The sequence below is a fragment of the Amblyomma maculatum genome, chromosome 1, assembly GCF_055883805.1.
Source record: "Amblyomma maculatum isolate TAMU_Amacu chromosome 1, ASM5588380v1, whole genome shotgun sequence".
NCBI lineage: Eukaryota > Metazoa > Arthropoda > Arachnida > Ixodida > Ixodidae > Amblyomma > Amblyomma maculatum.
Genome location: NC_139344.1, coordinates 332,008,421 through 332,023,801, shown reverse-complemented (window position 1 = coordinate 332,023,801; position 15,381 = coordinate 332,008,421). Strand labels below are relative to the sequence as shown.

The window sequence follows — 15,381 nt, the reverse complement described above, 5'->3', positions numbered from 1 at the left end:
TTCTAAACAAACTCTTGCGTACAGTACATTCAACCCTTTGTTTGGTGCGTGATGGCCTAGTTGCCTATTCACCAGAAAATTCAGTACAATATGTTATGAGTTGTGGCATTGCACTCTTCTCTGATTACCGTGTTGCTACACTGCAAGGAAGTTCACTCAGTTTCATGTGGGCAGACTCTTTGCACGGCACTTAGGGGAAGTGCAGGTTTAATGTGAAGTGTTAGCTGTTTATCACACAACCACACTGCCTAGCCTTGTTTGAAGCTTTGGTGACGGTATATCATATAGCTTACTGCGTGTGCACTTATGTTTTAGACTTGTTGCCTTGTGTGATTTTGATACGAGATTTTATGCACCGTATTGAAGTAAACAATGCGCATGTGTAGTTAAGGCTTAGACTTCCATAAAAAATAATGTGTTAATGACCATAGAAAGCCATGTGCTGTATACGGTAGTCACATCCGATCACTATGACACAAGATGTGGCGGGCACGGAGGCGGGTTTTGCGAGGGCAGCAGCATGCAGGAATAGAAGTGCTGCTCCATTCTGCTCCCAACTGCTTTCCCTGCTCCAAACTAGGTGCTTCGATGTTCTGCCATCAAATTTAGCAGAACACGGGAACAATGCCATAGCACTGGGAGCAAAGAGATAATGCATCTTGCACTGGGCCTAATACAAATAAAATTTTGTAAGGAAAGGAAGCATGGAGCATAATAAGTATTTGTTGGCAATTAAATAAGTATAAGCCATAGGTAATCTGAGAGAATTGATTGCGAGAAAAAGTGCACTGTGCATGGGACATAGCATTACCGGTGGGGAGAGAAGCAAGAGCAGCAAACGAAAGAGATAGCGTAAAATACTGTGAGACGTTAGGAAACTTGTACGACTGCAAAAACTGCTTGAGTTATTCTAATGGTTCTGCTATGAAAACAAGCAGGTACTTCACCATCAAGCCTCTTTGTCAACGACATGCTTGCCAGGCCTATGGCAGAAAAATCGTACTTGAAGCGTTATAGGTTGGTACGCCGAAGGTGTCAATCACTAGGAAGCTTCTCAAGAGTGTTGGAAAGTTATACAGGACCTATCGCAAAGACTTCAAAGACAAGCCCCAGCATTGCTCAATCAAAGAATGATGAACTGTTGGCAAGGAGGCAGTGAAGTAAAAAAAGAGGAAGGATGAAAGTGCTGCCCTTCAGTGCCATCTATCTTTCCTGAAGACACTACTGACCAGTGCTCAGTAATTTGTCAGCACAGGCATAGAATCAAAATGGATATGCACAAGATAGAGAGCGGAAATGTCGTGCCCATTAATCTGAACTCCAAATTAGTGGCGCTGCTTGAGCGCATCGAAGTGGTAGACTCGACATTTAAATCTATCAAGTAAAAATAGGCAAACGCTTTAGGTAAGACTAGGTGTTCAGTTATGAAGTGCACCAGCAAGTGTTCTGTTTGTTGCTAGTCTGAAGTTGTTGCTAAGGTCAGCCTGTGTTATATCATACATCTTTACATGCTTTGGCTGTTTGTCTTGTCAGAGTTAGTGCGAAGCTGGAAAGCTCATTAGAAACGTGCTTGAAAACATTATTCAAATGCTCCAAAACACTCATTTCGTTGCTCCAAAGCTGCTCCAAAATGTTCGAGCCTGCTTCCACCCCTGAGCATGGGAAAAGCTGCAGCACTTGGGCACTCCTGCAATCGCTTCATGAAAACTAATTCGAGCTTATGCTCAGTTGCAGGACAAAAAAAAAAAGAAGACAAATGCAGAAAAAGCCTAGGAGCTAGCCCTCTCAATTACGTCTCATGCAGCACAACTTATGTGGTGCATCTCTCAGTGTAGTATCATTTTTGTGCCTTCGGTTTGCAGCAGTGTGTAGGCCCATCCCGTGACTTGCACTGCAGCGAAATTGATATGCAGGGGGTATGCAGTTTATCATTTTTGTGCCTTCGGTTTGCAGCAGTGTGTAGGCCCATCCTGTGACTTGCACTGCAGCGAAATTGATATGCAGGGGGTATGCAGTTTTTTTCGCCGAAATAAGCACCTTGGAGCCAGCAGTCAAAGGGTTTACGAGGAGTGTGTAAAGGTGGTTGCACTGTACTTTATTTTTCGAGATGCCTTACTGCATTTTGTCAACACTGTGGCGTGCCTTTGGCACACTGTTGCCTCTACACCGAGCATCGACGAGGAGCACACATTTCGGTGCGTGAGAGCAGAAATTTGCTTGTGGCACACTGTGACCAGGACCTCGCCAATGCTGGCTAGTGGAAAAGGGGCATTTACAAAAAAGAATGTCCCCCCCTTCCTTTCAACCTTCCAACCTCTTCGTCCAGTAGAGACTCGTGACTGACAGCACATTCTTCGAATTTGCAATGATCAGACTTTCAGACTTTGCACTGAAACCGTTCAAAATAATTGATGACAAATGCACCAACTATTGAAGTTAATTATGTGGCATGAGAATATAACTTCAGTGATTTTGCGATACAATACAGCCCACATGAAGTGTACATATTTGGTTGCTACTTCTCCAAAATGATATTTCTTCTCAACATCTGCTCCATAATGCATGTTGCCTGCTCTGCACCCTCTGAATAGCACATATTTTTCTGCTTCTAGAGCTACTCTAAAACCTGTCCCACCCTTGGTGAAGCCTTGATTGTGCCAAGGTGAATGATAAATACCAGCTGCTGTTTGGTTTTCATGTTCATTGTTTCTTAACACCATACATAGTTTTGGACTCCCTTTTGTGCAATTTGTGCAGTACTTGGGTCTTATCAGACTCAAACTCTGCATAATTCGAACAAACGCTTGGTCTTTTTCTAGTCGGTGATAGATCTGACTTATTGCACGCAATTGCAGTTTCGACCCTCATGGCGCTAATTGTACTCTTGTTGCTTCCCTCCTGTTTTTCTCTTGCTTTCAGTCATCCTCCCATGGCAGTGGCAGCAAGAAGGACCAACTCCCTCACAAGACAAAACCACCACCTCCACCGGCTCCTCCACCAGGTGGAATAGCGCCCCTTGTTGCCGCCACAGTGGTGCCATCATCGCACCAAAATTCACACCACCACCATCACCAGCATAATCACCACCTACAAACAACCTTGTCACCGACTGTCTCATCCTCCTCGTCATCGTCTTCTTTCTTCACACTGTCCCCGGTCAAGAACGGAAATAGCGGGAGTGGAAACACATGCAGCCGGTGCAAGCGCAAGTGCTCGTCGCAACGCAACGTGGGCGTCCAGTGCAAGAAAGAGCGCTTCACCAGTGGCCACTCGTCCTCTTCTCCGTCGTTGTCTTCATCTCCGCCGGCCATGGTAGTCGGGGCTTGGGCTCTGGTGCCTCGAATGCCAGCCTCTCTGGAGTTTGGACACATGCGCCTTGGACGCTTTGTGCGCCGAGAAGTGCACCCCAATGGCGGTGGAGAAGTGCTGCACCTCTACTGGGATGAGATTGCCCATCTGGATCAAGCTGACATGGCATGCCTGGCCGAGGACTTTCTGAAGGTGAGCAATGAGCTGCTTGTCACCGGTTTTTGGCTCTGTTTGGCAGGCGCTACCAGACGAGATCTTGTTTGTACCTTTAAAGAACGGTGGATCCTTTCTTATGACATAGGGAGCAGAGGGGAGTGAAAGTCTAGTGAGTATTTCTTGCGGTCAGGTAGCCTAAATCCTAGGCTGGCCGGTGACAGCCTTGAGGTGGGCCCTCACAAGTGTGACATTGTACCACTTTTGCTACATATATCAACTTTCAAGTGAGAGATGCCCTTTGAGTGGCTGCACGCCTACACTGTGGTTTCGTATTCTTTTCCTTCAGGGGCCATTCCAGTTCATTGATAGCGCAATCATTGCCTATAGCGAAAGAGTGGTCAACAGTGTTGGTCTTTTTCTGTATACGGCTCTGTGAGCTTAAAGCAGGCAAAAGCTTTAGCTGGGGCAGCACACTATCAATGTTAACAAATTTGCCTGCTTAACACACATGGCAAACTCGTGTTTCCAAATTTAGAGGATGCATTTGGGGCCACGTTGGGAATGTAATACTTTGGCATGACATTTTTTCCTGTTCAAACAAATAAGCAAGACGCTCCCTGGGCACTGCTATATCTTGCCAGAGTGCTGTGTGCGCCCGATGCTGGCAGAGTGGTGGCACAAGCTTCTTGAACCAATTTGCAACAGTCTGGTAAACAGGTGTTTGAACGTGTGCGTTGCATTAAGGCATGCATGACCAAACATTCATCACTTTTGGCAGTCTTGATACTATCAGCTGCGACCTGCTCTGAGCTCAGAGCCCGTTCAATAAACAAGCAGAACACAAAAGTAAGGGCTTTTAAATCAACTTTTAAAAACAAAATCGTGCTTTTGTAACACAGTGGGTCTCGCATGCTTTTATCCTGAGATGAAGAAGCTGCATTAGTTCTGTGGAGAGTATCTTGTAACTGCATTCGACTGCCAGCTTGTGCAGACTTGCAGTGAAATTTTGGAAATCCCTGCACTTTCAGGGCTGCTGCGGCCGCCACCTTTAAATAATAGGGAAGGGAGCTCCCACTGGTTGAATTAATTTCAGGCCCCGCCGTGGTGATGCAGTATTTCAGGTGCTCTACTGCTGTTCCCAAGGGTGTGGGATCGAATCCCGTCTGCAGCGGCCACTCTTTGATGGAGTTGAAAAGCAAGGCGCCCGTGTGCTGTGCGATATCAGTGCACGTTAAAAGAACCCCAGGTGGTCAAAATTTCCGGAGCCCTCCACTATGACATCTCTGATAGCCTGAGTCGCTTTAGAATGTTAAACCCCATAAACCAAACCAAACCAATGATTTTAGATATGATGTGGCTCTCTGTTGAGTGCACCGTACCATTCACGGCTGTGCATTTCATGCCTACATCTGCCCATGGCAATAAGTTAGCCTCACGTGTGCTTCAAAGTGCATCTGTTTGATTTGGATCACAGTAAGACGTAACGAATGTCAGAACTCACTGCAGGCTCTCAGCTGAGCCATTTCTAGATGTGTTATGCGGTGAAAATAAGAATGTGCAGAAGCCACTGCTGCGCAGGGAGAATAGCTGTTTTAGAAATCGCGGTTGATTAGTTCGATTTGAGGTGATCTACTTGTTTCTCCGAAATATCACTACACTTTCATTTGGTGAAGCATGCACTATGACCATTGAGAAGGGAAATCTTGGATGTTGATTAGCAGTGTTGCATTGCGGAATGTGGTGCTGTCCGATTAAAAAAGGCCAGCACCATTCAGCCTTGGTGTGAGGCGGCGTGATAGTCGATCTTGAATGGCCCCTGCATATTCAGCTTTCTCCAGCGGGCTCTCTGACATTTTCATAGTGGCAGGAAGGCAGCTGTGTAAAATGCTGCCTAGAATTAATGTATCGCTAATGACGAGAGAGGAAGTGCAAAGTGTTTTCTCTAGTTCTTTTAAACACGATGCAATAAAGGCGTGACAAACAGCGTGTTAACACAACTGTCCAGCACTTTGTGATGTTACTGGCATTTTTTACACATCTCTCATTTTTAATCTCACACTGTTGTTCTACACCACCTCCATACTAATAGCAATGTCTACAGCTGTCGTTTGTGTAAACAATCAGCTGGCCTGCTATAAATGGGTCTACCATTGTCCTGTCATCAGCTGAAAATAACTTTTCATTTTTGGTCACTTAGGTGAATGTAGGGCACTTAATGCACATTTCTTTCATGGGGTAACAAAATAGGAGTATTGCAGTGTAATGCATTGACAGGTATCCCTATTGCCACATCTGCAGTGTATTACGTTCATCTCCTCTGTAATCTCGTTTACTGTCCTATGGCACTCGGGAACAATCTGCAAGGTTCTGACTTCAGATATATCGGTACCTTGTGAGCCCACAAAGCAAGCTTGACTTGTGTCTGATGGCATGTGACAAAGTGCATGTATTTCATGAAATCTGCTAAAGAAATCTTTGCTATCTTAGTAGAACTGAATACAGGTCGTATGTGAGGTTAAAAAGCAATCACCTATTTATTTTATTTTATTTTTATTTTTAATCTTTCTTAAGAAACAGTCTCCACTTTATTGCAAACAACTGCAAGCAACATAATGGTCGTTCAGTCTCTTATAGAGCCCTAAAATTTCTTCATTTTTTGATTTTTAATTTTTGAGAAATCTCTTCGGTCCCCGTCGCAGTTGTGCAGTGGTTAAGGCGCTCGACTTTTGTGCCCAAGAATGCAGGATCGAATCTCGGCCGCGGCAGCCGCTTTTAACTGGAGTCGAAAAGCAAGGTGCCCGTATGCCGTGCGATGTCAGTTCATGGTTTTAAAGAATCCCAGGTGGCAGAAATTTCCCGAGCCCTCCACTACGGCTTATCTCATAGCCTAAGTCGCTTTGGGACATTAAACCCCATAAACCAACTAAGAAATCTCCTCAGTCCATCGCATGTACATTTATAAAGGTGGTGGGGAGGCAAAGCTGGTGTGATTTCATTTTCTTGCCATTAGCATTACACACTTTCAGGGGGCAGCTGTAGCTGTAGCCAGATGCCATCAATGGCTGCAATAGCGTTTGCTGGCTAATATTTTCTAGGCTGAATTAAACCTTGCCTTGCCTATGTGGTTTTTGTTCATTGTGTTTTTTGAAGTTTGGGGGGGGGTTAAAGCAGTATATAATGTACTTTTTAGAAACGTAGCTTGCACTGCCCGTTTCTCGCTGTAGTATCCCAGCAGCATTTACTCTACTATGAGTTCGAAATGTTCCTTGCTTAAGGTAAAATATCTCTTCTTACGAGAATAGTAACAGTAAAGTAGCTCAGTTACATTTCACATAACATATAATGCTTAAGCCTTTCTTAAATTTATGGTTTAGATCCTAATATATGATGGTTATGTGTATCATTAGCTATTCTTGCCATATATTGCTTTTACAGTCGTGTTTGGTGTGTTGCATCCTGCGTTGCCGCTTCACTATCAATCAACTTCCGACCACTATTACGGTTAAGGCCCATTTACACTTGCGACTCACGGAGGTTGTGCGACCGTTTTGGTTGAAAAGCGACTGTCGCATTGGTCGAAAAGTGACAGCTGCAGGCTTTTCGAGCGCTTCAGTTAACTTTTTTTTTATTGTTCATCTTCCTCTTTTTTTTTTACTCTTGTCGTAAAGCTCTCAGTGTAGTGAGACCACATTGGATAAGTTATGTTTTTGTGTGTTGATCACTTATGAACTCGGCACTTACTTTATTTTGAGTGCATTGATGTTGATTGCTGCAATGAAAGGGACAGAGCAGCCTTTCATTCAGGAACTTGCTCACATTATTGTCCACGATGGTCAGCTTTGTCGAGAAGAATGATCGCAACCACATGGAAAATGCAATTTGATAGTGAACAAAATTTTTTCAAGCCTATAGCGTGTGCATTTTTTTTTTCTTTTTTTTTTTTTTTAGCCTCAAGGGACCTCAGTGAATATTACACGAGTCTAAGGGTCTCTCTGTATCTTTTTTTCTCCCCTTTGCTATCAGTTTTGTAATCCTTCCTGACTGAATAAGCTGCCATTTACTAGTTTGTAGCTTTATAAGTTGATCTTTGTTATAAATATTTACATAGATTACCCAAATGATGTCACAACTATCCTGTAATTTTTTTTGTAGCTTTAAAGAACATGTTTCTTCAGCTACATTTGGTACTCTACAATAAACAAACATGTCTACATATATTGCAAGCACAGCAGCCTCCAACACTTCCATCTTTCCTTCTTTTTTTTTTTTTTTTTCTTTTTTTTTTTCTGTGGTAAGGACCCTTTCTTCTGCTACTTTGATGAAAAAACCTCGAGAAAACTAGCTAAAAATTTCGTCTTTGCCATACTGAGCTGCACTCATCAAGACTGTGCTGAATATACGCTGTTGCCTGTTTTTCTCTCATTTGTTTGACACCTGGATCCATGCCAGGTGTAAAACTGACAACCTATCGGGTCGCATTATCTTATCTTGCCCTACTGGTCGTGGCTGTTTTGAGTAAGGCTTTTGAATTGTCTCACTTGTTTTTTTTTCTGTTGATATCTACCAGAGGTCCCTGTACACAGCAACGATGGTGAATTGAGGCAGCCACAGAAGTAGTCAAGACTTTGTCATTGGGAGAGAAGGAGGTTCTCGGGCACAAAAATGTGCTCAGCAGAAGGAATATGTGTTGACTTTCAAAAACACATTGGGAATTCAGCCCAGCCTTAATTGAACTTATTAAGCACATGTATGAAAAAAAAAACAGTTTGTCTTTAAGTGTATGAGATTGGTCTTTTTTTTTTTTTTTCTGAAACTGTCAGTGTGAATTTTTTCTCTATTGAATGTATTGATTGTTTCTTTTGCTACAAGAATTGATTCAAGATAATGCTGGGCGTGACAATTCAGAACTATACTCTGCAAAAGGTACAGATCCGAAACTCGTCAGTTCGCTGCTTCCTGTAAGCTTTTGCAGTGCGCTTGTTTCAACAATGTACGTCCTGAAGACTGTTGATTATTCGCGGTCATTTGCAAATTTACATTCACATAGGCCTTCAGGGACGTAAAGGGGCACATTTATGTGTAATTGGTTGGTCCAAAACTATTCATTCAGTGTAAAGTCTGAACTGAAACCAAAACCGTAACCGAGGTTAGATATGCCCTGGCTGAATAGCCACAGACGGATGGATGGATGGAATCAACTTTGTTAGATAAAAGAAAAATAAATCTTCCATAGTGGTCCCCTACTATTCCAGGAGTCTACGGGCTTGTGCTTCACACAGAGCCTGATCCACCACCCATTTCTGGCCAGCGGACTGAGCTGTCTCCGAGCATAGTGGCATAAATGAACATCTTTTTTACTTTTGTTGCCCCAAAGTAGTATTGTTTAGACAGCTTACGCAGCCGCATTTGTAATGACTAAAGCAAGTATAGGGAGCAGTTTGCTTTTGAAATGAAGTGAAAGGTCTGAAAACTAATATGGTAGCAAAGACACAAAGCCTTGCTGTGTTATACTGCTGAATGGCTTTATCTTCCCGGGTTTTGTCGCAGCTGGTACTCTTTGTTGAATTTTAAAAAGTAGCCAATAGCAGTGATTAGTACTATTTGTAAAGTTTCTTGTCTGCAGAAACCCAAGTCCCACTTTTTATATACAGAGTCTGCCCTGAATGTTATGAAACTAGTTGTGGCATTGGGCGCATATTAAGGTGAAAGTCTTTGTAGGCTCATGGAATGAAATCTTGTGCGCTAGAGTTGTACATGGGATCTGTGCGTGGATTATGTGCACTTATGTATCACTTGCTAATATATTAGGAGGGAAATTAGATGTCACTCATCCTGATGATGTCATCAAAAAAATAAAAATCCGGTCTCCACCGGGAATCGAACCTCCATCCCTTGAATTCCCAGCCGAGCGCTTTAACCAACTGTGCCATGCCCGGAATCGTGAAACGCACGTCGTCCTTGTCTACCGTGAGGATGATAGTAGTGGTGATAATGACGCTGCAGTTAGTGATAATGACAATGATGACATGAGCAATGATAATGATGGTGCATTTAGTTGATAATGATAATGAGAACAAACATGACGCACCATGTGCACCAGCAACTCTTAGGCTTTCGCATTCCTGCAATGTAGATTCTCCAGTGCTCTCAGAATTTTTTTACATGTTCAGTGCACACCTTTATAACCAAGCACTAGTTAATCCCTTTGACAGGCATTCTTAGCATTCTTAGACCAAAAAATTGTAAGAACTTCTTTGTTTGCTTGTGGCAGTTTTTATTAGTCCATTATATTTTTCTCCTTGTAAATTAATACCCATATTTATTTTACATGCCCGTGTAAGTATTTGCTTTCTTTTTTCATTTTTGTCAAAGCACAAATTGTTTACTTTTTCAGCTTAAAGTTGTAATCTTTTTTTATTATTTAGTAATGGAGTATGACAAGGTCACCAAGTTTTGATCAGTCATGCTCTTCAAGTTCATGTATTCATCCTATACCAATGTATATACATATATTGTTACGGCGCGCGCCGAGGAGCGCTGCGCCAGAAAAAGAAGAGGTGCGGGACGAGCGTGAGACGAGCGCGCGGCGCCAGCGCGAGGGTTAGAGAACAAAAGAAGAGCGCCGGGGCAAGTGGTGTTTGCCTGGTGTCCTCCGTTCTTCTGTGTCTATCTCTAGGCAGGCACAGCGTCCCACAACCACAACAATATATATATATATATATGTAGCATATCTCTCTTCTGGTTGTAGAACTGGAATGAAATCATTAGCAGCTTATTTTTTTTATGAAACAGCACCATACTTGTGCATGTAGCTGTTGCATGTATTGATGGATCTTGTGGACTATTGAATAATTTCTACTCTCTCTCACAGTTATGTTTGAGTATGCTTTTATTTTATTTGGCCAGTCTGTTAAGATCTGTTTCTTGGGCAGTGTGTAAGGTTGGAATGTGGTTGCTGACGTGTGGTTTCCTTTCTACTATTACAGTCAATTAGAGCAAGAACAAAGAAAGGTGATTCGATATATTTTCGGTAAATATAAAAGGGATGATTCACCAACTCAGTTAATGCAAAAAAATCGTATCCAAACGTTAGACATATGAAGGAAAATCAGCCGTCTTTTGTCGCTTCACAAACACTTCTCAGGTAAAATTAATATCCAGTTGCCTGACTGTGTAAAAGCACTTAACACTAGAAAAACTAGACACACTCGTCAGCATTCATTAGCCCCAATTTTTGCCCCAACAAACGCTCATAAGTTCAGTTTTTTTCCCGCGAACGGTTGCAGACTGGAATTCCCTCCCCGTTGGTAATTTTGAACAATTGTAGAGTGAACGGGATGCCTGTTTTTATTGTTCTGTTGTACAGCGTTCTAGTGTGTTTGCTTGTTATATCTGTATTTTTATGCAATGGGGGGCTCCTCCTGCTTGGGTCAAAGTGCTGGCCTGCAGTATGTCTAAATAAAAAAATAAATAAAAATAAAAATTACTGGCAATGGGCTATTTGAAGTTAGACTGCCAGACTCTAGGCGCGCTCAAAAATGGTGCGAATTGTGTTTGCAATATTTATGCAGCATGGGAGGTAGTGGGAACATACAACGGCCTGCTGCAACAATTTTCGTGGATTGTTTCTCTTGTGCTCATTATTCATTGATGGCCTTGAGCTTAGCTGGCCTGCCCTTTCTGCCCTCTTCCGCTCCTGTTGGCATCTGCTGAGCATGACAATAATGAGTCTGTCCAGCTAACAGCTGCAAAACAGACAGCAGGTGGTAGCAGTGCACATGCTGTGGTCCACTACGAAAAAAGGGCAAGAGCATAAGGAGTCGCAGAATTGAAAGTGGTCTTAAGGCGAGATTACAGGTTTTCATTGTTAGGGCAGCCAAATTTGCACTTACGTGCTTATCTTCACATGTTTAAATGACAGATATGTTTTTCCCTCATTAATTTGGTTACTTTTGGCAAACTTTTTTGGATTGAGACGTGGAAACTGTTTTGAGAACAGCAAGGGCGTGTGCTTGCTTGAGGAAGCAGAGTAGCTAGAGTTGAGATTATGCCTGTGCCAGACTGGCAGAGTGCTGACATTGATTCTTGTGATTTAGTGCCATTCAAATGGTGCCATAAAGATGGGTTTAATATCATTGTCCTCTTGACATTACAAACGAGAAGAGTTCCTTACTACCCTGTTGTCATGAAATGGAGTATTTTATTTTGCTTGCGTTGCCGTGCATAATTTTCTTTTTTTCTGTCTGATGGTACATTAAAGCCAGGTTCTGATTCAAACATTTTCATGCAGTAGAATCGTGGCTTCAGTCAAGTACTATTCTTTTCTGATTTTGATTAACACTGCGCTGGCACCACACTGTAGTTTGCATAATATCACATTACGAATAACCTTGTGAATTTAGCAATGTTGCCATCATTTTTCTTCGGTGGCTCACAAAATATTAAGTAGATGCACATGTGTACCTAGAAAGGAGGCGCTTAGAAATGAGCTTGTCTGAATGGGGATGGGTGATGCTGTTAAAGCTGAAATTTAGGCGAGGTCATGCATATCCATATTGCTGCAAAGCGCTTCAAGGATGGAAGAAAATCGAGGCATAGTTTCCATGCCGTTCAGTAATACAATTTCTTAGATATTTATGCGACCAATGCACTCTGTGCTGTGGTAGAGGATTAGAATCTTTCAAGTGCATTTGCTGTATATGAGCATTCGCTCTAACTTCTTGTATTGGAACCCAAGTCTGCGTGTAACTTGTCCTTGTCTGCTTGCATTGCAGGAGACCTTCTTTGAAGATCCGCCCGGTGTAGCCCGCTACGTCATGGGCATTGTGCATGGAGCAGCCCATGGTCTGCCTGACCTTGTCGACTACTTTGCCGAGCACCACCCCAATCTGGTGGTCAAGTGTGGCGTCCTTGGCCGCCATTCTGACATTGAGACCACCTCCATGATCAAGTTTCAGGAAATGGTAAGTTGTTTTCTTAACAATGCTTTGTGGCATGGTTAATAGGATGTCAGGGATGGCTAAGTTAAGTAGGAGGGCCGACTTGGATCTTTTGTCAACACATACACTAAGGTCGGGGTGAAGGCAAATGCTACCAAGCACAGAACATGCTGCATACTTTGTCTCTTCTCGGGGGTTATGCCGCAGGTTAGCTGTGGAATTTAATGGGAACAGCACTAGCACAAGGCAATGGTGCACGAACGACATCAGGCGCTGATCAGCAACTGTCATGTTTCGTCTTTTCTGCTGCTTTCCCTTGCTCCTTCTGTATGTGTTCACAGATACTTAGTCTTCCTTTGTTACTCCCACTGTAGTGACCATGTTGTGGTAGATGTGGAATGTAAAAAACCTGTGTGCTGCTCGGTGTCAGTGAATGTTAAAAGGACTCTGGGTAGTTGAAATTATTCTAGGGCCCTCCACTGTCCACTGTGGTGTAGCTGTACGCAGTAGTGGGGAAATGTAAAAATACTCTTGTTGCTCAGTGTCGGTGAGTATTAAAGGAACCATGGGTGGTTGAAGTAATGCTAGAGCCGTTCAGTGTGGCATCCCTTCTTTGGGGCATTCCTTGGTACTTAGAAAGCTTTTTTGGTTTCCTTGGAGCAGCAGTGGTTGAAGGCCTCTGGTCTAGATACAATAAAACCTCGTTACAAGAGACACTCAAGGGACCCGAAAAAGTTGTCTTTTGTAAGCAAGGTCTCTTGTGACCAAAAATTCTAAAAGCACTGTGTTGATCAGTTTACTGCACATCAGCATATAAATGCATTCACACGCATTAACAGGAAGTTGTTCAGGAAACCTTAAAGAAGTTATTCAAACTTGTATGTATTTTTGTGAGTGCAGAGTATATTCCTTCCCAAATTCTGGAGGTAAAGCACTTCACTTTTCAAGCCTTCCTGTTGCTCTAATAGCTCTGAGGCACTCTTGCATGCACGTCACCCTCAAATGCTGACACTTTTCCTCTGAAATTTTCTCATTGTCATCCTCTGTGGCACGTGCCATTTACTTGCGCGAGAATTGCAGAGTCTGTAAGCTCTTCGGGAGCACACAATACAAATTCCTCAAAAGATTCAGGTACCTCAGCAGTCTCTTGAATGCTTGCCCAAGCTTCATTTTCAAGGAAGCTTTCTACAGTATCCGTATATGGGCCATCTTACATCATGTCACCACATTTAAAGCCTGCTTATCTGAAACAGTTTTTCGCAGCTTCACTTCTCAGGCCATTTCAGACACCTGAAATGACTTGGAACAGCAAACTTCGCATCAATTATACTATTGTATAGTCTTGCTACCTGTTGAGCAAAAGGCCTTCTACCAACCTTGTGTTGTACTGCAAACAGAGTTGCATAATGCCTTTATGTATTAGTTGAAGGTAGTGTGTGGAGTTCGGAGGGGAAAATAGCTTTGATAGCTTTGAGCACGAGGACTTTGGTGCTGCTAGAAGCATTGTCCACAAAGAGAAAGACATCAGGACTCTGAGCTTTCATCTTGTGATCAAATTTTAACAACGAGGAGTTAAAAATGCTGGATGTCATTCATGCATTTTGATCTGCTTCGTAGGCGACGGTAATGCGATGCCACTGGCTGAAACAACGGGGTCGTTTTGACTTTCCAATCATGGGGAAGCACTCCATCTTAGTTCTTGACATATTGCAACAAAAATGATGCTGATATGGAACAGAATTTAGCTAAGGGAATCTGAAGTGCATCATGCACGAGTTGGTACGCTTCAGCTGCATTGCATGAGCACACCTGGGTTGTGTGTCTTCTAAATAGTGAAGATTTTACTCCAGGGACCTGAAAAAGTTGTCCTTAGTAACCGAGTGTCTCTTGTAACCATGTCTCATGTATGCAATGTTGTTAACATGGCAGACAAGGAAACCAACCAAACCATTTTCAGATGTCTCTTGTAACCGAGTGTCTCTCGTAACAGTGTCTCTTGTAATGAGATTTAACTGTATTGGAAGAAGACACATCGTTGAACCTGCATCCCCTTTGCATTAAACTAAAAATGAAAAGCTGTAGCTGAATTTGCAGCTTTCAAGCAGTAATCAGGTACCAATTGGTGTGGAGATGTTTGCATGGCCGCATTTTGTTGACCATGCAAGACTCGATTTAACGAAGTTGAGGGACGCCACGAGTTATTTCCTTCAGTTGGGAACCTTGTTATATTGAGTGTGCATGTCTCAGTCACTTAATTCGATACATTCGCTTATGGTGTAGTGGCATCCAGAAAGTTACCGCGGCATTGCATTGGCAAAGCAATAACTGTGCTGCAAATGAAATTGAGGTTCATGGAAACTAGCGTGTATGAAAAGAAACAACAAAAATTGCTACCTCAACAAGAAGAGCCTTGGGTGACTACCAATTTATTTCCCAGTAAAGAAGTCGGTCATCTTTGTTTGCGTACGCTTTGTAAGCAACGGCAGCACAGATTGCTTTTTTAAAGTTTGAAGTGCGTCCAGCATGTCTTTCATCCCTTCGTGTGTTCCAACCAACTGCTACAGCAGATAGAGCGCGTCCACCACTTCACCTGTCATCTGGTCAATTCAATTTCTTGTTTTGCGCGGCATGGTTTTGTAAAAACGGATGAAGGCACTCCGCAATGTTATCATTGGCTCAAAATCAATAAACTTTTCAGCGTTCTATGTAAAACAAGAACAAAAGTTGAAACTTTTTCACGTTCATTTTTTGAAAAAGAAAAGTCCGTTAAATCGAAACAGGTGAATTGGTGTCGACATTCCGAGTTAATCAAAGAATTTGACCTTATATGCACCTGAGGGGGAATTGGGATATGTTCGTCAAATCGGGTTTCGCTAACTCCAGTTTTTACTGTGCATGGATGCTTTGAAGCTACGTCATATTTGTTCATTAGGAACACAAAGAGCGTGTAAAAAACAAATGTGCAACTGCTGTTCTG

General features: G+C 42.7%; 1 protein-coding gene across 1 annotated transcript in view; it reads left to right on the top strand.

The window, feature by feature from the left end:
• LOC146207428 (uncharacterized) overlaps positions 1 to 15,381 on the top strand; it is a 42,986-nt gene that overhangs the window by 9,046 nt on the left and 18,559 nt on the right. The window contains exons 3-4 of the mRNA XM_084587350.1: positions 2,920 to 3,501; positions 12,240 to 12,428. Coding sequence (XP_084443476.1) covers positions 2,920 to 3,501; positions 12,240 to 12,428 — 771 coding nt within the window. The remainder of the gene's footprint in view (positions 1 to 2,919; positions 3,502 to 12,239; positions 12,429 to 15,381) is intronic.